General features: G+C 38.5%; 3 protein-coding genes across 4 annotated transcripts; 1 reads left to right on the top strand and 2 right to left on the bottom strand.

Annotated features, from left to right (window-relative positions):
• Window positions 1–68: 68 nt before the first annotated feature.
• On the bottom strand, window positions 69–13500 carry LOC139933775 (uncharacterized). Its single transcript, XM_071927979.1, has 11 exons — window positions 13078–13500; window positions 9309–9357; window positions 8704–8835; window positions 8035–8162; window positions 7523–7637; window positions 7182–7226; window positions 6412–6593; window positions 5903–5959; window positions 5449–5575; window positions 4114–4314; window positions 69–3181 (listed from the first exon to the last, which is right to left on the bottom strand). Exons 1-11 carry the CDS (start codon window positions 13195–13197, stop codon window positions 3030–3032), a joined length of 1308 nt encoding a protein of 435 aa, XP_071784080.1. The 5' UTR covers window positions 13198–13500; the 3' UTR covers window positions 69–3029.
• Window positions 13501–13594: 94 nt separating this feature from the next.
• LOC139933776 (ubiquitin-like protein 4A) lies at window positions 13595–18992 on the top strand. The gene is made up of 4 exons (XM_071927980.1): window positions 13595–13855; window positions 15024–15129; window positions 15915–16114; window positions 16826–18992. Exons 1-4 carry the CDS (start codon window positions 13802–13804, stop codon window positions 16934–16936), a joined length of 471 nt encoding a protein of 156 aa, XP_071784081.1. The 5' UTR covers window positions 13595–13801; the 3' UTR covers window positions 16937–18992.
• Window positions 18993–19148: 156 nt separating this feature from the next.
• On the bottom strand, window positions 19149–23918 carry LOC139933774 (uncharacterized). Of its 2 annotated transcripts, none has more exons than XM_071927978.1 (6): window positions 23810–23918; window positions 23237–23447; window positions 22468–22847; window positions 22001–22144; window positions 19958–21514; window positions 19149–19555 (listed from the first exon to the last, which is right to left on the bottom strand). In XM_071927978.1, the coding sequence occupies exons 2-6, from the start codon at window positions 23281–23283 to the stop codon at window positions 19383–19385; spliced, it is 2301 nt and encodes a 766-aa protein (XP_071784079.1). In that variant the 5' UTR covers window positions 23284–23447; window positions 23810–23918; the 3' UTR covers window positions 19149–19382. The 2 variants fall into 2 exon arrangements, with proteins under 2 accessions (XP_071784079.1, XP_071784077.1); XM_071927976.1 differs by lacking the exon at window positions 23810–23918 and adding an exon at window positions 23545–23623.
• Window positions 23919–24586: the final 668 nt, after the last annotated feature.

Here is a 24586-nt window from a genome sequence, read left to right as displayed (position 1 = left end):
GGGGGGGGGGGGGGGGGGGGTGTTGGGTAGATTGTGTGCTGATTTTTTTATATATATATATATTTTTTTTTTGGGGGGGGGGTTGGAAAACAATGGCTTGTAATCATTTCCAACCCATATTCGTGTTCAACCAACGACTGTAGTCTGTTTGATTTAAACCGTTTTCCTACAAATAAAGGATGCAGAGAAGGCAGAATATTCTGTGTTACTATTTCTCTCACTTTTTATAGGGTGTTGTGTCCGAGTGATTTAGAGATTCAAGTTCAAGTCATTGGAGGGTGGGTTCGAATCCCAGTTGTATCATGGCACTTGTGTCCTTGAGCACGACACTTCACTCTAGTTGCTTGTCCTCACCCAGGGGTATAAATGGGTACCTGCGAGGGTAGAGGTTGATATTGTGTATGAAGAGGCCACTGGAGGGCCAGGGCGGCTCGGGGCTGTTGACTCCCCAGTGAGCCGAGACCCATTGGCCCAAAGTTAGACCAGGGCACTAATGTAAACTGCATTGATATGTGTTTGTAAACTGGATAATAACAACTAGTTATTATTATACATGTAAATAAGGAAATTGTCTAAAGCTGTATGCAATATAACCGTTGCATTTCCTCAAACTTGATAACAAAAATAAAACACTTGACTTCCATTTTTTAATTTTAATGTTAAGAGCACTTTATTCTGCAAAATGCATGTAAACCTCTGAGTAATCAAAAATATAATCGGTTAATATTTTAAGTTTAACAACTTTTGACGAACACTTGGAAAGTTGTACACTCTTTTATAAAAATAGTGTCACGTAAACAAAATACAAAAATATAAAGAAGAAATAAAAGTAACATTGAAAGTGGTGGCTTTGGGAAGTGTACATTGACCCAAATCACTTTACAAGTAACGTCTTTTTCATGAACAGCCAACTCTAACAAATTAAACATTTTGGGCAAATAGGATGTGGTTTTAAACATTTGAACATTTTGAAAGTCCAAAAATAGTTTTGATAACACTAACATCACCAGACTTACAGTTTGGGTTTTCTTGAAAAGCTATGATTTGAATTGCCATTCTTTAGCACTAACTCGATGTAAAAAACAAATGCTCAACCTTTGTGGGTTTTACAATGTAAAATGCAGCATGTAGATATGTTCGAGTTTTCACTAACAGCCGATTCCATTTGTGAATTGGTTTGTAACAAGCGCTGTGCAAACCACAAAGTTTTCACAAAAAGACAATTTTACTAAGTTGTTAACTACTCATCGATTAAACTTACTATAATAAAAATAACCCCAGATTTACACGCTAATAATTTCTACTGTCATGTTTGCTAAAATGTCAACGTTAAGTTGGCAAACAGTCGGCGGCAAATTAAAGATTTAAAAAATGCATTCTCTAAAGGTGAAAGTTTGGCTTCAGAAAAACAGTGATGAAATAAAAGAACATTTTAAAGTAACCTATAGAAGAAATTAGTGTTACATGAACCACAAACTTTAAAAGCTGTAACAGCAAGCAATTTCCAAGATCATTTTTTTATTTTTGTAAAAGATTTTAGGTTGTACATTCAACTGACTCGTTTGTCAGCATGGTTAGAAATACGGTAGATGCCGTATCGTCTCAACCGCTTTTAGTATTAAAATATTTAATTTCTTAAAATTTCTTTGTGGATATTTTGACATATCTTAAAGGCAGTGGACACTATTGATAATTACTCAAAATAATTATCATCACAAAACCTTTCTTTATTACCAGTAATGGGGAGAGGTTTATAGTATAAAACATTGTGAGAAACAGCTCCCTCTGAAGTGACGTAGTTTTCGAGAAAAGTAATTTTCCACGAATTTGATTTTGAGACCTCAAGTTCAGAACTTGAGGTCTTAAAATCAAGCATCAGAAAGCACACACTTCGTGTGACATGGGTGTTTTTTTTCTTTCATTATTATCTCGCCACTTCTGCAACTGATTGAGCTCAAATTTTCACAGGTTTGTTATTTTATGCATAAGTTGAGATACACCAAGTGAGAAGACTGGTCTTTGACAATTACCAATAGTACCACTGTCTTTATTCCAATATAGTACTTAAAATCTGAGTAAGTTGACCTTTAAAATCGCTATTGAAGTAGAAATATCACAATTAATACAAAACACTTAAGTATCCGAAGCCTCTTGAAATAAACACAGTATCAGGCATGCAACTCGTCAATAATAATAGTACAAAGCAGAGGCATCAGTGTGCTGTACAAAGCAATTCAACCCAAAAATGACGATATATATATGATATATTCAAAATAGTAATAAAATTTACACACACAGGGTCAACTGAAAAACAGGAAAACAATTAAAGGACAAGCTCATATTTTAATTGTCAATTATGAAAATGTGCCACCATGCTTTACGGGCTAAACATAAGGATTTACGTAATTATGTTGTTTTAGCCCGCAAGTTGTCCATAATCTTTCCAACTAATTTTCCAACTAAAATATTTGCACAGCAAACGCCATCTCGGGCCAGTCAAATTTTCAATTACTATCAGCAAGAGGAATTTGCTCAACTTACTCTTTCAACCAAGGTTGTAAAACCAGTGGCGTAACTATAAGGGGTTGTGGGGCACATCCCCCTCCCCCTGATTGATCTGTACCCCCACCCACTCCCAATTTGTAATATGGACTTTTGATAACTAATTGGTGAAATACTTTATTATGTACAATGTTTTAAAACGATTTCTCTATTTTTATGCACACAATGTATTTTTCTTTTAACCTCCATGTCTGGTTATAAATTTTATGACATAAAGAGTACACTTTAAAAGGGGCCTGTCTTGGATAAATGCAAACGGAAACTACAATTTTAAAGTGTCCCCCCACCCCCAAAGAAAGAATGGTGCACTCTGTGTCCCCCTAAGCTTTCACCCAAGTTTTACTGCACATACCGAGTTTATTTTACTGAGTAGGCCACATATCATTCAATGATCTGAGTACTAAGGAATTAAGACAAATACAACATGATTGAGACAATTGTTTACAGCTATACATGTATGTTTGTACCTACACAGTAACCCCAGACATATTAGTAACAGATTTAAAGTCTTCTGGATTGTCCGGGTAACCAGCACAATCACAGCACTGTGAACATTCCGATCGGAACACACTGACACTATCACCATGTCCATAGGTATCGCAGTAGCCTGCTCCCGTCACTACAACACAAGAAACAAGAAAATAATGTTAAAATATTTCCTTATGAAAATGCTTCAGCTGGAAGTGATTGAAAGATTAAAAGTGTTGTGGCCGAGCAGTTAAGGGCACCGAATTCAAACTCTGGTGTTTCTGATCAGCAGAGTGTGGGTTCCCCAGCCGCGACACTTGTGTCCTTAATCAAGACACTTAACCATTGCTTTGTCCTTCGAATGCGACGTAAAGCCATTGGTCCCATGTGTTTTGTAACGTATGTAAAAAAAAACCAGTGCACTTTTCGAAGAGAGAAGGGGTTTGCCCCCGGTGTTCCTGGCTGTGGCTTCTGTATTCGCCGTAGCACCTTGTTAACCCTTATAAGGTGCTAAATAATTGGGTCTCAGAATCCATCACTGCAGTAACCTATCTTTCTGAAAGTTTGTTTATAAATACTCAGTGCCTTGGATGAGTACCTTGTTGGTAGATACGTGCACTATATAAGACTTTGATACTATATATTATATTATATTATAGATATGATTACGAAGTACATAGATCGTCTATGGGTCGTGTAAGGGGCAGGTATATGGACAATTTTTAGGAGAGTAAGAACTTTACCTACATTCCAAAATCAATGGTAGGCAAGATTTTAAGTGCAGATAAACCAATTTCACAGCTGCTTCACCGGAAAATGGTGCGTAAAAGTCCCAGTTACAAATGATACACGATGAAATGTTATTTTGGCTGGTAATCTTATCCATATGGAAGCATATTCTATGGCGCTTAGCTATTTTATGCGCAGCTTACAAATACTTTGTAACTGGCATAACGATGCTGAACAGTTTCACATTACAATATTTTCTTGGGCCACCAAATTTTGTGACGGGCTGGTAACTTTAGCTGTCTCTGCTGGCTAGTAACATTTAAATATAATTTTGACTACTGTTGATGTACTTACAATCATTCTGAACCATGTTATTGACAAGGCCTGCTCTGGGAGTCTCTTGAGGGCTGACTATTTCGCTTTGTCTCTGGGATCTTTGTCTCTTAACGACGAAGGTAAGCAGGAGAAGTAGAGCCACTGCTACGCCAACTCCTGCTCCGATCAGTCCTTTTAGTAACAATGTCTTCGAGGCGGATTTCGGATCCGGTTTTTCCTCTGGCATAATAAATAAATAATTACACAAATAAATATACAAATAAATCCTTTACAAGTTGTCACATCAACTGATTTGTTTCTTGGTACTTCTGGTTTGCATTATGTGTTATCAAGAAACTTGAATCTTTCATTCTGATTGGACGATCCATGGCAACAACAGTGTGATATTAAAGCATTGCATGGTCCCATATCACACTCTACGTACCAAGATTTTCCAACTTCTCATTGCACTATTTTAAGTTGATAAATTGGTCACTATTGCTTTAAAGTATTCTCATTTGCAATAAGCATCAAGTGTGACACATTTAGTGGCCAAAACATTCCATCATATGCAGAAACTATGTGGAAGTTTAGGTGAGTGAAATGCGAGGCACTAACAGTTTTCTGTCGTTTCAAATTTATAAGTGAGCCAGTGGAATTTGCCAAAGATTGTACATGTTGGTTGAATGGTGTTTCGGGAAAACTACTGAGTGTAATTTACTCCTCCAAATATTAATCATGTCATAATCCTTTAAAAATACTTCAAGAGTAGTTCTAGTTTAGAATAGAAATACTTAAAATATTAACAGTGTTTTTAACAACATCGGCTGTTGTTGCGAGTCCTCCTGGTTTCTGAGATGAAGTTCTGATAACTGCACCAAAAACATAGTAAAGGTTTTTGTAAAATCACTAAACATATTTGGAAAGACATTTTACAGTCACTTGTTCAAAAAACTGATGAACCTCATAACAAGAAAGGTCTAGTGCATAATTTTTCTTGGATGTAACACATTAAGTCCAGTAGGCCCTTAACTAGGACAAAATTAATTATAGTAAAACATACTTTTTATTTTATATTGTGAATGGAAAAGGCACACTGGTGCGTTAGCGCTGCCGTCCGCGCAGCGACATAGGTGGTAGTTGGAAAATGAATGCCCAATACAAGCTGTTTGGTCTATGGTTGCACATTTTTTTTGTGAGCACCATTTGTTTTTATTTTCAGTTAACAAAAACCAGCTATGACTTGAACAAATTGCATTAAGCTAAGGTGTCTTTTGAAAAACTATATGATGGAGTTTTTTTTCTCACTTTTAACTTTCCTTTAAAAAAAGGCTTTTAATGCGATAAAATAATTTGTAAACAAAAACAAGTTACCTTTATTGTCAGGTGAAGTTGTTGGTTCCTCAGTCGGCCTGACTGTCACTCTGGTAATATTGAAAGGTGCAGACCGAACTGGACGTCCATCAACGATTCCCCCATTTTGCCTCTGGTAGAGGGTAACCTACAATGTCATGGCACATATATTTTCTATAAAACAGGATTAGTCTGCTGGTTACATAACCTCTGACATGTGGAGTGGGTCACCCCCAAGTGACCCACTCCACAAGCAGGGCACTGGGGGCTGACCCGGGTGAGCCCCGTCAAAGCTATTTGAACAGACGGGGGAAAACTGGGGTCAACCCAGGGAAGCTAAACGAACGCACCATGTGTGAGCAGTTGAAACTCTCTTATGGAAATGAAAGAGGACTGTTATGCGTTCAAGCCCAGACAGGTTGAAAACCGAGATTTCATATGAAATTTACATGGTTTGCAAAAATGTGCTACTTACGCGTGCACTATAACAGCCTGGTGGTACATCCTTTAACACATAGGAGTATCTTCCAGTCTGAAAAGAAAAATAGTCTGTGATAATGCACTCATACATATCAACATTTGTAATAATAATAATGATGATAATCGGTTTTTACCGAGCTTCACACACCCAAAGGGCATCTCAAAGTACTTCAATCAGTATTAATCCTGATCGCTTGGCCTTTATTCATTCCTAAAACCATATCAGCTCCCTCAGGAGTAATACAGCCTGTGAAACAAGTTATGTATGTGATCCTAAGCTAAACCCATCACAAGAACCATCTGTGCACTCACAGGTACCCATTTACCCCTGGGTGGAGAGTAGCAATATTAGTCAAGTGTCTTTCTCAGGGACACAAGTGTCATGACGGGGACTCAAACAGAAACCCAAGAGTTTGAGTTTGGTGTTATCCACTCGGCCATGACACCCCACCATTATTTTAGACCACCTTTGGGCAGGTTCTTTCAGCCAAGACAAAAACTTACAGAGCCATTGGTGCTGACAATTTGAGATAGTGCTGCGGGAGTTGGGCTTCCATTACAGGGTTGTAGATTAATCTTGTAGGTTATCCACTTATCCCCTGTATATGTACTGAACGAAACAGACACAGTGTTTCCAAACACTATGACGGTTGGTACCTCTGAAGGTTTCCATTCCTCCGCTGGTTCTGTGAAGAAAAATTTGCACAAATAGAAGATTCAAGGATTTAGAAAAATCTATGATCAAAACAAAATGCAGAATTTATTGAGATTCAATAAGCCATAACTGAACAGGGATCCTGACTACGCCTTACTGCTGTAAAACTTCATTGACCAAATCAACTATTTAGAGCTCCATGGAACCTAAAACATTAGTGTACATCTCTTAGAACTTTATTTTCTCAAAATACTTTTTTTTTTCAAGGAATGAATGCAAGGTTTTTTTTTTACTTCAATTTTGGTCGAACTAAGACAAATTGACTAGCATGGGATATGAACCTGACATGCAGATTACTGCGCAAGTGCTCTACCAAATGAGCTATCTAGCTGTAATGGTGGTCTCTCTATTTTGTCATATTATCTTTGTTTGGGGGAGGGGGCAGGGATCTTCTTCTTTTTTGTGGGGGGGGGGCAGTCAGAAACCCTAAAACCTTTGGCTGCCATATTGACAGGAATCGCACCCAAGTTTGCAATGTAACCTGGGAAACGGCAGCCAAGGGATCACCTCATCAAAATATTTGGATTGATAAGATTGGTAATAATTGATACACACTTACCATTGACCAAGGGACACCCTCCAACTCCTGGTACTTTTGCACAACCTAGATTGGAAATAAAACAATGAAAGCTTTACACATTAATATTTATAGTTAATGCTACATGTCCTTCCTTACACTTTCACGTCGGATGACGTCAATAAACGAGTTGACATTCAAGGCCCTGTCTAATAGGCAAGATACTACACTGGTCATATCGGAAATTTTACATTTGTGTCATCATTTCAACACCTTTTGAGATGACCCCCTTTCTTCATATCAACAGATGACGATTCAATCTCCATAATTACTAAATCTAGAGTAAGCAGACAAATTAGGAGACTATAAAAAGGCCTACTTACTTGATGTGTGATAATCATCTCGTTTAATGGATTGTTTTGACCCAATTGATGTTATCTCAATACTGTAATGGCTGTCCACTTTAATGTTCCGCAAACAGGAAAAATGGAATACAATCTGCAAAGAAAGCATTAAGAATTAGTTATCAATTACATACCGACTTATTATACCACGCCCAGCATCTTATACTATCATGACTATACGACTCTTTCTTCTTCTTCTTCAGATGGAATAACAATAGAATGGCAGGTATTCCTAGGAAATCTCTTGTGACACGTGAATAGACAATCTTTAATTTCCGGGGCCACAAAATCTCCTACCATGCACATTAATCAGAGCAAGTTACGGTTAACAAATTTCAAAGGCAGTTTCCCCTTGTTTGTGCTATATCTTTATTTAGGACTTGGGGTACTGCTTGTAGTGTCAGGTTACGCAAACCCTTTGTGCTGCTTTTTACGCTCATATTATTTGAATCCAACTGTGCTGTTTGATTTTGACATGATTTGCGTCTCACCTCAGATTCAAAGGATGTTGACATTGTGAGCGGACGATCAAAGCGGATTCCATTGCATTCATAGTAGCCAACTGGATAGCTTGTTTTAATGACATCTACGTAGAAACCTTCAAGTCCAGTGTAATTCCCTGCATCAAAACAATAATGACATATGCATAATTCAGTTTCAAATTCCTGTCAGTTCATTTGATTTGATTTTGTTTCATTTGGTCAAACGATTCTTGGCATTCTTTAGCTTTAAAATCTTGTGTTTAAAGAACTTTTGGGACAAAGTGGTTTCATTAGTCAAGTCCATCTTTATTGAACAATGGAGCAAAAGAACTTAGGTTAAATAACAATAGTAACTAGTTCTTAATAACAAGTTTGTGATAGTTTAAACTAATTCTTATGTAGCACATTTTACAATCATGAATCAATGAACTTTACATATAGCACCCTGTTCATTGGGCCATTAAACATTCCTGTAATCTTTCTCAGCTCCTAATTGAGCAATACAGCCCGAGCTGCCAGGGAATCCAAAGTTTTTCAACACAATATCAAATTCTACCCACTAACCCCCCCCCCCCAAAGTGGGTGGGGGTGGGAGTGTGGGTGGGGTTGGGGTAGGAGTTGGTTGGGGTGGGGATGATGGCACTATAAAGCACCAAATGGAAATGATGACATACATACCAGTAATAGGAAGCACCCAAGTGATATTCAAAGCAAGTAACCTGGTGCCTTGGGTTTCATAAACAAAATCATCAACTATGAGCTTGCTTGGAGCAGACGGTACGTCCCTGACCTCTGAGTCTACACAGTTGGCTGATTGTAACAGAACAAGAAAATATCTATCATTGGTTTTTAAAAATGTTTTCGTGTTAAACACTGTGTACAGGCATAGTACAAATTATGACTTGTAACCATGTAATGTGGGCAGGGCATTTTTAGCCCAATGTATGAGCATGGAGATACACAAAATGAGGGAAAGAACATGCAGGCCTGTATGCTTCTTTTTATGAAAGGGCAAGGGCACCTAGGCATTTTCTCTTTGGCAAAGGGCACCCTATGAGGAAATTGTAAATTTCTACTTGAGAATTTCAAGGGCACCAAGGCAGTGACCAGGGGGAATGGAGGCAACCACCTTTGTTGCCTCCGAGAAGTATCAGTCAGACCTGGACATGGTTAAGGGCACCAAAGCAATGTCCACAACTTAGGAAAAGTGGAGCGGGGGATCGCAATAGTTGAGTGATAGTGAATAACAGCGTCTTGAAACAAGACTAGGTGTTGGTACATACTGGTTGACTGTTGTAGGTGGCATGTAGTTTCCCATCCATCCACAAAACCCTGAAGAAAAACAATCAAATACAAAGAAACTGTTTTTAAAAAAACTTAATTTATGAAACAAGTTATGTAAGCATGATTTGGAATGTGTTGTCCTAATCTAAATCAAGGAGTGTACATCGTAGACCAATCACATGATGACCGTTATTGTTGGTGTTACTGTAATGCAAAACTGTTAAGTGAATTTTATATTATTAAATTTACTTGATGAAAGAATTATGGGTGATTTTGCAACTTACAGATTGTGCAAACCTGTGAAGCTAATTTAGATCATTTATCTTAAGTTGGTCAAAGTCAGACATTTTGTCCAGGGCATTACATGTTTATTTATGTATTTGTTTGTTTATTATTGTGTTTTTTAAAGCCAACTAAATGGTATAGGTTTGCTGCATGAAGGTAAGATCAGTCAGGTAACTGGACACAGAAATTCTCCTTTTTTTGTCTTACTGTATTTTAGTTAGGTTTTGCTCACCATAGTTGTAATTTTACATGGATAAAAAGATTCATGCCATGAAAACAGGATATGTTTATGAATTGAATGATTAGCATTGTGGCATTTGACAGGAAACCAATTTCCTACAGTCACCTTTTGACTTAATACATTTGTTATACATTTCCTTATTTCCCTCAAATTTCATTCAAATATTAACAACACATCAATGAAAAAAAAACAGTAAATGTTTCCAGGCATTTTTGATGTAAATTTGAGAATGGATAGAAGTTTAAAAAAAACCAAATCAAATGTACCAGTTGTATTCAAAATAAGCCTGTGTCCATTCCAATGATCATTGTTGAAACAAGCTTCTTAGTTTTCAGTATGCACACATTTAAGTTAACATACTTTGCGCCTGGATTAGCCAGAAATTGTCAGCAGTTTATAGTCAAAGGAAACAGCCACTTTTTAAAACAACTATTTATACTATCTACAATATACAGTACTTGGTAGTTTAGCATTGACATAGTAACTACATCTCAGACAAAAAAACAAGACTAGTTCCTGTTTTACCAGCATACACAAATTTATGGATTTTCAGTGCTCACCCTGCTTGGGACCAGGGAGAGGATTCCCCCCCCCCCATAACAAAATTTCAAAAACTTTACCCCCCCCCTCCCCTTAAAGGTGACATCCAAACTTGCACAAATGTACACTAGTATAGCACCCCCTTCTGATTTTGGGGTAACAAGCAGAAAAGGGGGGGGGGTCGCTATACTAGTGTAAAATGTATCATTATGCCACTGCCTCAAGAGGACATAGCAGACTTAGAGCCAATTTTGATATGTGTACATGTACCCTTCCTCTAAAAATACAAAGGGTGCACCTTCAAACTCAATGATCTACATGTGTCAATCAATTTACGGCGCATTCAGGGCTAACACCAGGGCTAACCCCTTCTCTTTTCGATGAGTACACTGGGTTCTATGCGTTACACAACACACGGGACCAACGGCTTTACGTCCCATATTCAACCCTGTATTCTGTGATCTACATTTATAATTGATGTTGCATCAGGAAGTTGTTTTCTATTGTTTCCCGGCCCAAGCAAGCTTAGTTTCCCAGAATTGTCAATAAGTTAGTAACAACATAGCCAAACTTTCACCCACTAAATTATTTGCACTCCATGGCAACAGCCATTAGGTTTGTTCAAAACAGCCTGTACCATGATCAGTGCCACTCCAAGGTAAAGAAATGGGACTTTCCCTTTTACTCTTTGCGGTTGTAAACAGCTCCATAGACAGGTTATAATCCATTAGTACTGAAGGTCACAACAGTGCTTGCTCTATGCACAGAGAGGAACCATAGAGGAACTGCCTCTGCCAGAGAGTCTGTAAATCCACAGGGCTCAAATTTAGGTGGGTAGGGTAGGGGATAGAGGTCTCTGTCCTTTCTTTATATATAGTAGTAGTATCCACAAGACCACATGGATGATGGGTTGTTGCTCTAAGATTTTACTTGACAAATGTTGTGTACATATACAAGACCAGAGTCAAATGGAAAAAGATGATCTGAATCAAAATAAGTAGGCCCACACATTTTAATAAGTGTTTTGATTTTGAACAAGCATCGAAAGAATACTTAGGTTACTTGTCTCATTTGTCTACTGGGTTTACATGTAAGCTTTGATATCGGCACTAAACAGAAATGTTCAAACTCAAAATATTTTTTGAATGTTTCAATTGTTTTGAGCAAAATGGGAGGCACATGTTAGTCTTTTATTGTGACAACGATATCCTTTTAAAAATATAAATAATACTAATAACCCTGTGTGTGAATATCTCAGAAATCCTGACTGAACCCCAGCACAAAAGTAGTAAGTTCCACAAAATTGTGATTAGGTCTGCAAAAAGCATCATTAGCCCTGGTATGTAATGGAGGAGTCCAACCTGGGCTAAATATGTCACATTCATGTGACCTGAATTTTGCAATCTTTTTCTAAGCAGAAATGTGTTTAAAAGCAAAACATTCTGCTTACAAGCAGCCAAGAAAATGTCTTCTGGGGATGGTACAACTATGCACAATTTATTGTTTAATTCCACAATATGCTGTGGAAGTACAAAGTGCATTGACACAGCAATACACGTTTTTGTCAAAATTCCCCCAAATGACATCTTTTTTTTGTCATTTTATGTGACACTGACATTCTCTTGGAAAAATTTTTGTTTACAAACCACACTTTGAGACAAATTGTGATTTTTACCTCTTTGCAGGACAGGCTTTTTATGAGTCAGCATGTGTCAATGACATAACCAGAGGGGGAGTAGCCCCACCCCTCTCATAACCCCCTGTTGCACAGTAGCCCCACCCCTCTCAGAACCCCCTATTGCACAGTAGCCCCACCCCTCTCAGAACCCCCTATTGCACAGTAGCCCCACCCCTCTCAGAACCCCCTAGTCCACCAGAGATGCCAAGTCCAGAGGCCAGCTATGCGTGAGATTTTTCAAATCTCCCCCCCCCCCACGAAAATTGTGCGTCCGCGTAAACCCAGCTTTTGATAATTTCACAATCGGGCATAGATTTGCAACAGGGTCTAAAAAAAATTTAAGATCAAATAAACATCCTTGTCCCAGAATTTTCCTTTTGTCTATACATATAACCGATTAATTGCATAAATGTTTAAAAAGCTAAAACTAAATTAAACAAGCTCTAATGAGTATTTTTGTTGTTCATATGCGGTATTTGGAATAATTTAAAGCAAAGATTTGATTTGATATAAAGCAAGTTTTTCGTCTGTCGTGTCTCGCTCCGGTGCGCGCAAGACTTGCACAGTCTATCGAGATATGTGCACAAATCAGTGGTGTGACACCCCCCCCCCCAAATGTACTGGCAACTGGTTTTTAGTGCAACCAGTGGCATGCATCGGTAATTTGGGCAGGGCCCAATTTCTAGAAAACACTGCTCAGCAAATTTCTTTGCTAAACAGAAGAAAAAGGGGCAGGCACTATCACTATCAGTAATGATTAGTTGCAACAATGTATTGTAAACTTGATGGGATTTTGGCTGGTTATCACTTATCAGCTTTTTTTTTTACAGTCATCGCACTCTCACAGCGCTGTGCTTGCCTTTTTCCTCAATGCAATGGCAAGTTTTTTCACTATTAACTACGTCACCTGACTACGCAGTAACTCGATACAGGCTTTATTTAGTTAGGAAATTGTGCCATAATAGCAGTAGTAGCACAACACAATGAATGTGTACAAATAATCCGATTACGACGATGTACTTACCACTGGTGGACAGAAGTTGGCACAAGCAGCCTCATCACTTCTCACAAAAGAAAACAATAGACTTTGCATGAACAATGAGTGCAGGAATGTTGCGGTCACTGCAGACGATTTACTAGCCATTTTAAACGAGATTGAGAAACCTGTTTGGTTCAGCCGTCAACGTCTAAAGTTGGCACATCATGACTCTGGAAGAAGAGTCTGTTGTTGTACCGACTTATCCAGAGAAAATTCTTATGAAATTGGACAAAATAAAGCAGCCACCTTGCTATAGCTTCATGTGGTGAGATGAGAAAGTACTCGACACCCCAATATGGATGGCCATACGACCTACGCGGGACGTATACGCAAACATGTAGACTTGTAATCAAGTCGTATGTAGACTTGTATTAAAAATGTTTGTCGCGGTGACGACGATACTATAATATAATTGCCTTGAACAGAAGACTAGCGCGCAGCACGTCTAATGTGCAAAAATATTTACCGCATCGTGTGGGCGACTAGGGTGAAGTTTATGATAAACATGGCGGATTGCTGAATGACCAAATGCTGAGTCTAGTAGCATGCACAAACAAGTGTCAATAACTTCCGAAGTTCTCACATCTCAATATGATATAATTCGTGGCCAGAGACTCAGAAAGGTTTACTGGAAGTGACTATCATATTTTGTATTTAATTTGTAACCTTCATCATCAGTGCAAGCATCGTAGAATTTAAGTAAACAGAAATGATTTTAATTGTGAAGATTCTTCAAACGCAAGGAAGGGAATGCCGTGTTGAGGTACGTTGTAAATGCTTTTGGTTTTAATTCGTCTTGTGCTATAATTTTATTGTTATCATGGAGGTAATCAAGTTCATTATTCCATGCAGCAGGCCTACCTAGAATAATATAAACTTAATTTGATAAGTAAACAATTAAACACTCTTATTTTATTTAGTATTTTATAAATGAGATTTTTAAGACAGTTTATATTTATATAACTTATTTATATAGGGCCTATAAGTATAAAGACTAAAAATAAGGAAGAAGAAGAAGAAGTTAAGTCAAGGGATCGAGAATAAGATTAAGAAAGAATAACAAACAAGATTAAGAACAGACCTGGGATTTTATCTTTGTTCATGGGTTTGTTGAGAGAGAGATTTACATGTTGAAAAGGGCACTTCTAAAAGTCCATGGGAAACTTATGATGAAGGGGCACCAGGGGGGGGGGGGCAAGATCAGGGCACCAGGGGCAATGGAGGCTACTTTAAGTTATACAAACTACAGTATTAAACTTGCGAAGCTGAAATACTGTTCTTAAATTCTTCATGTTTTCCATTTATAATTAAAATTGATCGATCTACAAATAACAGGATCCACGTAAACATCTTGCACTTGCACAAAACACATAAACTCTGATTGACTTCCTCGACAACTGACAACTGAGGCAAAACATTTTGTTTTATTCTAGGCTAGGCCTACACCATAGTTGTTGTCCTCATGCTCAATGAACTTTTTATGTTTACATATTGGGCATTCTTTATCATAAATAGGTAGGGTATATCGTTGGTAATACTAATTACTTCAAATATTAATGATCATTAAAAACTTATAGAGTAAGAAGCACTGTAGCTTTGTGAGAAACGATTCCCATCTTACTAATGGAATGTGGTTAACTTCACAAAACAGGGATTGAAACAAATTTAAATCTATGAAATATTTGTCAGATTGTGTATTGCAATTGTTGATTCAGTATTCTTCCTGCGTGGACACTAGATTTTTGACGCTCAAAACCACCTTTTGAAATGAAAGTTGTACAGGTTAGTTATAGGCCTATTGTACACACACTCATATACAAGTTAAAAGTTTCAAAAACTAAAGATATACTTTGCCTTTAAAAACAAAACACTAACATAATACTTAACCTGATTTAATTAACTGTATAAAGATTCATTGGTTTGTTTTACAGGTAACAGCATCAGAACCAATCCTGTCCGTTAAACGAATGGTGGCTAAAGAGTTAGATGTTCCAGTGCATCAACAGAGACTCGTCTTCAAAGGAAAAACATTGTCAGGTACTAACATGTAGTAGTAGTCTCCTTACTTGAAGAGTAGTTAATTTACTTGTTGATGTTCCGCCGATGGTGATCAGAAAAAGATATTGCTTTTTATAGACACTGGATACATTCGGTAATTGTTAGTTCTCACTTGGTGTATCTCAACATATGCGCAAAATAACAAACCTGTGAAAATTTATCTCAATTGGTTGTCAAAGTTGCGAGATAATAATGGAAGTAAAAACACCCTTGTCACACAAAGTTGTGTGCTTTCACTTTCAAATGCTCGAGTTTGAGACCTCGAAATCAAATTCTGAGGTTTCAAAATCAAATTAAAATATTTTAGTGAGCAATAACTTCTTTCTCGAAATAAATGTTACTTCAGAGGGAGCCGTTTCTCACAACGTTTTATACAATCAACATCTCTCCACTGATCGCCAAGAAGTAAGTTTTTATGCTAACAATTATTTTGAGCAATTACCAATAGTGTCCAGTGTCTTTAATAAACCATAGAGGCCCTAAGTAGTACTGTAACAACTATGGAGGGTTGGAGGGTCAGTAAATTGTCTCAGTATGCCTTTAATGTTGTACTACTCTGCAGAAACGTTATATCTCGATGCGTACTTGTTTTCTGTGTACATCTGGGCTAATTTGAACAAAGATACATCGTTTCGACATCAAACTTGTGCGTATTGTGTAAAAGTGCTATTTTAGGGGAAGCTTTTGTACTGACATGACGAATTGACGACAATATTTGGATATGTTTTATTAACATTTTAATTTAATTTGTTTTCTTTATACAGATGGCCAATGTTTAGGTGATTACAATATTGGTCCAGATACAAAAATCCATCTTGTCATACGAAGGCCAGAAGTATCGTTAGATCTAACGAGTACCTCACGAATAGGAGGTGGAACTGCATTATGGGATGCCTTAAAGACCCTCCTACATAGACACTTTACTTCATCGGATGCAGAGAAAGTCTTAGAACAGTTTAAAAAGGTTCGCATCTTGAACAAGTTTGATTTTCAGTAATTTTATTTATCAATTTGAACATCAAAATGATGACAGTAACCTAAACTTGCAGTTACAGATTACCACTTACAAAACCAAAAGTTAGTAGAAACTTTGTATATTCAACTAACAACCCCTTGTATCCATAAATAATGTAACTCTTACATAGCGCTTTATACCTAGAGGGCATTGATCAAAGGGCTCATTATTTTTTCTTTAAACAAGCAAAGTATTACCAAAGGTGTGTTTAACGCTGTGCCCTGTATTTAATACCACATGTTATTTGAAGTTGCAACTTACTACTTTGTCAGAAATCACAACGTTTCACATTTTTGGAAACTGTAACTGTAGTCAAGGTTAGGATGATATCACGCTTTGACATTCAGAAGCTTACCCACTAGTGTAAAAAATGATCAGATCAGGCAGAAAGTGTGCTTAGTTCCCAAACTGTTGATTATTTTGTCAGTATTTATGAAGTAAAAGTTAAACCACAAATACATGTCTTCAACACCCATCTGTTTTTGTTTTTTAATAAACAGATGAAATCCCAATAATTTGAAAATGCCCGACTGGACATTCCGATGTACTGTATAACTTGTTTGTCTTTGTAATAAGGTGTCTTCGTCTGTGTGTAGTTTATGTTTTGGAGTAATTATATGAAACTTATTCTGTGATTTTGTTGCTTGATTATCCCACCAGGAATTCTCAACAACCATTGCAAATCTCAGTCTGGATGATATAGAAAGGATCTCAATGTCCAAGCTGGGTGTACACCAAGCTCATGAGGAAGCTGGACCCTCAACAAGCTAAGATTCAGCAGAGTGAACAGCCAACGGTGGCACCCATCCCAGTGTATAGACCTTTAGCATTCTGCCACCATCTTGGTCATGTTCCCTGTATCCAACAGCAGTAATAGATGCAAATACTCATTGTACAAAAAGGAACCAGACTATTCGCACTTCCAGCCTCGGTTTGGTTACATTGATTTGAATGGGAGAGAATCAAGATGGTTGCAGCATGATAGAGGTCTATGTCTGAAAACCAAAGCTATTGAGCTTGGAAGGGAGAGAAAATTTGAGAAAATCCCGGACCGATGATTGGTTGCTGTTGTGTCAGCCAAATTGAAAACGGACCGAGTATGAACGAACACTATGCCAGAATTAGTTGTTACGTTTCTGGGAATATTTGTGTTTTCTTTTCACAGAAGTGTGATCAAATTCCAATTGGAGATGTTTGAATGAGTGTAGATCACATGATTGAAACTGTAGATTGACCTATGCAAAGCAGTCAATTTGCATATTATTAAAAGAATTTACTTTTCGACCCTTATGATGTTGGGCTTGGTATAGTCTTGGTGCAAGACGTTCTTGTTGAGTTAGTAAAACCATACACTCAACACTACACACACGTCTCGTCTATACTGCCGATAGAGGGCGTCCTCTGGAAGCCACGAAATCCGTCAGTGCGATGTGTAAAGGGGCTCTGGAAGTTTACCAACAGCGCCAGTTATTGTTGGATGGTAGTGTGCGCGCCGCGGATCGGAGCGGGGGCCTGCGATAGCATAACTAACAACCTCTTGCACCAAGACTACACAAAGTATAGCATTGTGAAGTACTTCAGTTGTCAATTCTCGACCGAAGTTAAAAACATGCAATCTGTTGTGTGACTTCGGTTGAATGCTCTATTTTAGAATTTTATTGGAGGGTTTATGTGCTATTTATTTAACATCCATTGCAATACCAACTTGTAAACACTCCTTTCTAATATTGATTTGCATTTTGAATGACTGTTGACAAGAAATTGGAGTGACAGGAACATTCTGTACTTCTGTTGAATTTATTCAAGAGATATTCCCTGCTTTACACAAATTTATTGTATTCTCTTGTTATCATTGCATCCTTTTTTTAGTACAATTTCTCAGAAATCTGAATGTCGTAGACAAGTGGACCGCTAGATTTCTTTATTACTTGTGCATCGCCACCAAAGAAAAGCTTGGCCCAAAAGTACCCACTACCTGAACATTTATCTGTGGACTGTGGGTTTTGTTTTGCAAAGTTGCCCACAAAGACTCACAAAGACTCAACAGGTGAAGGCACTTCGTTGGTTTTGAAATCTCTAAATGAACTTATAAAATGTTGATTTATATTATTGTTGATTTGAAAAGCTCACTTCAGCTTTATTTTTAAACATTTCATTCTTCACATTTATGTAGTTTTATGGACACTGGTACAGTACCATTATTTCACAATGTTCATATCATACAACTATTTAGTTTCCTCATTTTCTATTTGAAATAAATGTACGTAATTTTGTTAAAATACACTTGGATATGTTTTTTGCATTTTTTTTCTTGCATTCAATAATTATCGTTTAAGCATAAACTTGACCACAAGCAAGTACTTCTTTTGTTGAAGTGGTATTGGTGGGGGAGTTAAAACTCTCAATGGTAAAACAAAGAAATGTCTCTGTCAATGAGGCTTTTGGAAATGTAAATAAGGAAAGTGTGTATACAATGCATGTAGATTTAATAAAACGAGTGTGCACCCACTCTCCCTAGCCACTAACAAAAACCCAATATAAATTAGACCTACTACAGACATTGCCCCCTATTCGGTTAAGTATATTTGAGAGCTCTGTGAAATGTAAACAAGCCTCTTTGGGGTTAAAAGACCAATATTGTTATCAAATAGCAACTTCTTGGTTGAGATTAAGACCCACTAAAGAAGTTGCTCTGTAAGGAAGTTTCTTTAAAATGTACAAAACTAGCTTAAAGGCAGTGGACACTATTGGTAATTGTCAAAATCCAGTCTTCTCACTTGGTGTATCTCAACATGTACATAAAATAACAAACCTGTGACAATTTTGATTGGTCGTCAGAGTTGCGAGATAACTATGAAAGAAAAAAACACCCTTGTCACACGAAGTTGTGTACTTTCAGATGCTTGATTTCGAGACCTCAAGGTCTAAACTTGAGGTCTTGAAATCAAATTCGTGGAAAATTACTTCTTTCTCGAAAACTACATCACTTCAGAGGGAGCCGTTTCTCACAAGGTTTTATACTATCAACCTCTCCCCGTTACTAGTTACCAATTAAGGTTTTATGCTAATAACTATTTTGAGTAATTACCAATAGTGTCCACTGCCTTTAAGAGATAACTCAACGGAAGTAAAGTTGATAATGCAGTTGAATGTAAAAATGTCATAGGCCTACATTGTAGAATACCCAGTGTCAAGTGAGTGCCTGTAAGGATCGGCCTTATGCTGTTGTATTGGCACTGATTATTTCAGAACGTGATGTTGAACTCCGGGTCCATTTCTGGCATTGTGCACAAAATGGTTCTAGTAGAATGATAACTCCGCTGACTATGAAAGCGAGGGCACCAACAATGAAGACTGCTGAGTAATCCCCGATGTACGCATACACAATACCTGTCAGAAAAGAAAAACAATTCCATAAGTACCTTCCGTGAAGTAAATGGCACAGAACTAGGCAAATTTATAGTGCCTAGACTCTGGACAGAGTTGAGTCCAGAGTATTGGGACATTGCTGTAAGCGTACATTCATCTCGTGAAGCTGTTTTCGTCCAGACAGATTTATTAAAGGAAAACACCACAAACTAATAACTTCAAAAGCTTTTGAAATGAATGGGCAATAATTGTTCTGTTGTCATACAATTATTTCGCGGCATCAATCATCTTGAGAAATATCTCTTGTTGCCCTATGTTACCTTCTTCGTGGAAATTCTGTTTGATACTGAATACTTTATTGCGTTTTCTGTATTAAGTCGAAAATTCTGAGACTGGGATTGTGAGTAAACAATAGACACTTACCCGCAAGAGGCGGACCCAGGAGGAATCCAATCCCTTGCATCTCAATCAGAAAGCCGAAAGAGTAGCACAACGAGTCCAGTCCAACATACTCAACCAGAAGTGCCGGCACAAGGGGATCAGTGGACCCAGCAATCAGCGTGTAGCTCGTTGCTGCCATTGCTAAGGTTGGATACGTTGAAGCAGTCGACATTAGGAGTAGAAGTGCTCCAGATAAGAAGAGTGATAACGTGTAGCCAACCAACCGATGGGAGACGCACATTGCACGGTCGAAGATGAAACCCACAATGAGTCTCCCAAGCATATCTGTGATCCCCATACAGGCCATGATGAATGCCCAACTGTCTTCATCTATACCCAGGGAAAGAGCAAAGGCCTTGAAGTACATGTACGGCAGCTGGTATCCAATGCACAAGACGAATCCTGAGATGCTGAACAGTACAAAGAACCTGTTGTGAAACAACCTATAGATGGTTACTAGCGGACTGTCACGCTTTCTGCGGGGGTACTCCTCAGATTTCTGACCTTCCCCGTCGAGATCATACTTTACACTGTCATCATCACCTGCGACTGAAGTCGGACATCTTTGTTGTACGATGTCGTCAAGTCGAGGATACAGTCTTGATTCTTCTAGAACTGGATCGAGTGTCGTTGATGTAATATTGTTGTAAGATTCCGGTGTCGACCGGTCCAGCGATAAGTCCTGATTGGATGGAACAGATAACCTTGAGATGTTGTCTAAAGTCAAAGGGGAATCAGGAATCGGTGAAAGAGCCGGAGACTGTAAGAAATTGCTGAGTACTGCTCTAGCGTTAACACTCTGCTGCCAGCTGCCAAATGTTAGTTCCCCTAACCCTTCTGAAGCTTGGTATGTTGAAGTTAAGTTCGATGATGGAGGAGTTGATGCATGTGTGATCTCAATTGTCGGCACGCTTATCCCAGACACCGGTGGCTGAACTTGGCTGCTTGAGTCGTCCAAAGATTGGTTGAAGGATGCCCCTCTTGTGATGTTTATAGGGGATGCTAGACCGAAGAAACCGTCAAGTGGAATAGGCGAGGAGGGTAGCGGGGAGTTTATAGGTGATTGCAAGAAAACACTTCCCCGCATCTTCACGCCGATGCTCTGCTTCCAGCTTCCCACGGGAGTATTCCGGGCTGATATTGCATCAAGGGCACTGCGGATGGAATTCAGGTTCTCCACACTCGGCTTGACTCCAGCAGTTTGCCTGATAACTACCAAAGATGGCGTCTGCGGCAGAGACGCTATATTAAGTCTCTCCTCGTTGTCTTCACGACCCTCCAACCCTTCACTCCGAACAGGGATCTTGCTCTCTAAGTAAGTAGCACCACACAGACATAAGGTCAGTTCTACACATCCAAGAACTATGAAGGACTGTCGCCAGCCGAGAGTAGCCAGTAGGAATTGGTCAAATGGAGCAAAGATGAAGGTCCCCAGGCCGGACCCAGAAGCTGCAATACCAGCAGCAAAAGCCCGTCTACGCTCGAAGAACTTTCCTAGCATGACGATGCATGGGAGATAGCTCATGCCAAGACCTAAGCCTAGAAAAACAAAACACAGAAAACCAAAATCCTGAGTTTTATCATATGTATGCGGTTGATCAACTCTTGGTCTGGCTTGGCAGACAATTTTGATGATAACTATTGTGTTACCACTTGTTCAATTTTCTTGTATGTAGCTATTCATTCTTTGGACTTAATTTGTTATACTTCTTATAACCATTTGATTGGTTAAACCGAAGACAATTATATATAAAATAAAGTAAAACATTTAAAAGGTGGTATCTTTAGAGATATCACTGAGAATCTGCAGCAGTTCTCAGATTGAAACAGTTATTTTGGAATCCCTTTCTCTATGAACAACCACATTCTTTTTGTGTTTTCAAAATGTTGCAGGAGAGCTTTCTACCAATTAACTTTTTATGGTCGTTATATTATTGGGAGTAATTGCCAAAGGTATACCCTGCCTTAAAGGGACATGGGAAAGATTGTCTGTGATTGTTTACTGCAAGAAAGTAAAAGTTCTACCAGTGACAACACCAAATGAGAAGTAGAGGAAGATGATGCTCGTTGCCATTGAGCTTAGGAACAATCCAGCCGATGCGATAGCTCCACCCGCTACAGCCACTGTGCATGCGCCACATTTATCAATGAAAAGGCTTATTGCTGGACCTGCAAATTATTAAACATGAAAACACAAAAAATATGTTGATTAGAAAGTGCCCCAGAAGAAGAAAAAAAATGTGTAGTCCCACGTGATGTCCACACCCCCAGCCTTAAGCCCCCATTTAAAATCTTGACTTTTTACGAATATGTAAGGGTGTATGAGCTTTTATGAGGTATATTCAGTGACTTAAAAACTATTTGACTTCTTTACGATGTCTTTATTTTTTACTTCCAGGGCAATGCATATTGTTTATTTTGTTTTAAATTAGAGCGCAAACTGTTTACAAATGGTCTTAACGGGAACTATAGTGCCCCTCCCCCCCCCTTACCAGAGCATAACATCATTCCAAGCATGATCGATCCAGTCCAGGAAGTGGCTGCATTGCTTTGCTGAAACTCCGTCAGAAACTCCACATAGAATGTCCCAACGGTTGCATAAGACATTCCAAACGTTAAGATGTGAGTAAAAAGGGCGGAAACCATGACCAGCCACGCCCATCCATGGTCCAGGTTCTGGGCATTGCGCGTGCCATCAGGTTGTTCTGTTTCATTTGTGAAGTCCCCACATGGTGGTTTAGTCGGTAGGCTGAGTAGTGATGAGGCGGTGTTGGGTGCATCTCCTGCTGCGTCTTGGTCTGGGGATGCAACCATTGTGCCGTGTGCTTCGTTGTGCGTGGATATGTCAGCAGGAAGTGACGCCATGTTTGCACTTCAGAATAATAAGAAAAAATGTACACGTTTATCATTATGTTTGCTAATAACTTGACTCAGCGATGTTGTATGTTTTGTTTGATCATGAATCTATTGAAAGAGCACTGGGTAACAAAAAAGCGTATAATTCCCTATATCATGGCAATGGAAACAATAGCATGGGTGTACGAGCTGTGCGCAACTTTCAGCTTGCTCTTCACATGTTCTGTATCTGCTATAGCTATCAGGGAACTTTTGAGAAGTCTACTCGTCTAAGTGTAATCTAATGGAAGAATGATAGATACAGTTTGCGCAAGATGTTTGGAGCATCACACACTAGATTGTATTGAAAAAACAACTGTTATGCCTCATTGTTACTTCTATAGTAACAAGTAAGGGTTCCCCTACCTCGATTTGATGGAAGCCATAGACAAGTTATTTGCGTTGCATTCCATTGCCTACTCTGATCAACACCCAGTCCTCCTTGCGATGAACCCCCTACAACCACGCCATATTGCCCTGGGCTGAGCCCCTGCTTTCCGGTGACGTTGCCCCGGGGGCCCGATAGAAAGTTAGACCTGGTGAAATCCGTCGAAAGACTGACGCTTGCATTATTTATCTGTAGTAACAAACGTAAACAATGTATTGTAAATTTGTAACTTGTTGTACTTGTAATTTTTGTATTGAATTGAATGTGTCATAAGTTAAGTAAGTGCCTTGAAGTTTTAGAAGCTCTCAACTAGCAGTTTTTGCTCCAATTGATAGAAATGCTCAGTGCATGTGGTTGAATTGATATTACATGAGTCATTGTTTGAAAACAAAAGTTGACAACAAATGCTCCGTAGACTGTATCCACAAGCGCAACATCACACCGGTGCATTATTGCGTCACAAGGCCGATATGCTGTATACGCGCACGCTCCCACAGAGTCTACTTTACACTAAAGAGTTTTACATTCCGTATAACAAGATTATAAATTACCTTATATAAATCAGAAAAGCACATTGTCATGATTGTCCTCTTTCCACAAAGCAGTGATGACTCTGAGCAAACTGTCGTTTCATAAATAAAAGCTGCTCTGTACAACAAGTACATCCTAAAAACTTTTGGCATTATCGTAGAGGGCGGTATACAAGGAGACCGTTAACAAAACTAGTTTGTTATTTCCGTAGAGGGAGGTATACAAGGGGACCGTTAACCAAACTAGTTGGTTATTTCCGTAGAGGGAGGTATACAAGGGGACCGTTAACAAAACTAGTTGGTTATTTTTCGTAGAGGGAGGTATACAAGGGGACCGTTAACTAATCTATAGCTGGTTGGAGGAGCTAGTTGGTTGACCAAAAAAAATAGGCAGTGTTGATTGAATTGAATTTAATAAATTACACAGAGCGTCGACCTTTTTTAATATCTGGGAGCTCCTGAAAATATTTTGAGAGTCGGAAGGGGAGGGATAGGGCTGATATAGAGTTAACAACTTCCCTATTGTGACTGCATGGATTCAACTTGAGGTATTTTGGATGATGTCATACTAATAGGCACTGAAATAAAATGTCCTATTTATCGGGGATGTGTTGGGGGACATTATGTCAATCTAGCTATGCTCTGGCGTTTGGAAAATTACACTTATGTGTTTTCATGTGGAGGCACAGTGATTGTGAATAATTCAAGGGGCACTGAATAGGACTACTGGTCATAGAAATCAGTGGATGGGAGTTTGACTCCTTTTATTAAAATCATCCATTAATAATAAGTTGAGCA

Source organism: Asterias amurensis, chromosome 2 (genome assembly GCF_032118995.1).
Source record: "Asterias amurensis chromosome 2, ASM3211899v1".
NCBI lineage: Eukaryota > Metazoa > Echinodermata > Asteroidea > Forcipulatida > Asteriidae > Asterias > Asterias amurensis.
This window is presented reverse-complemented; position numbering and strand designations above follow the sequence as displayed.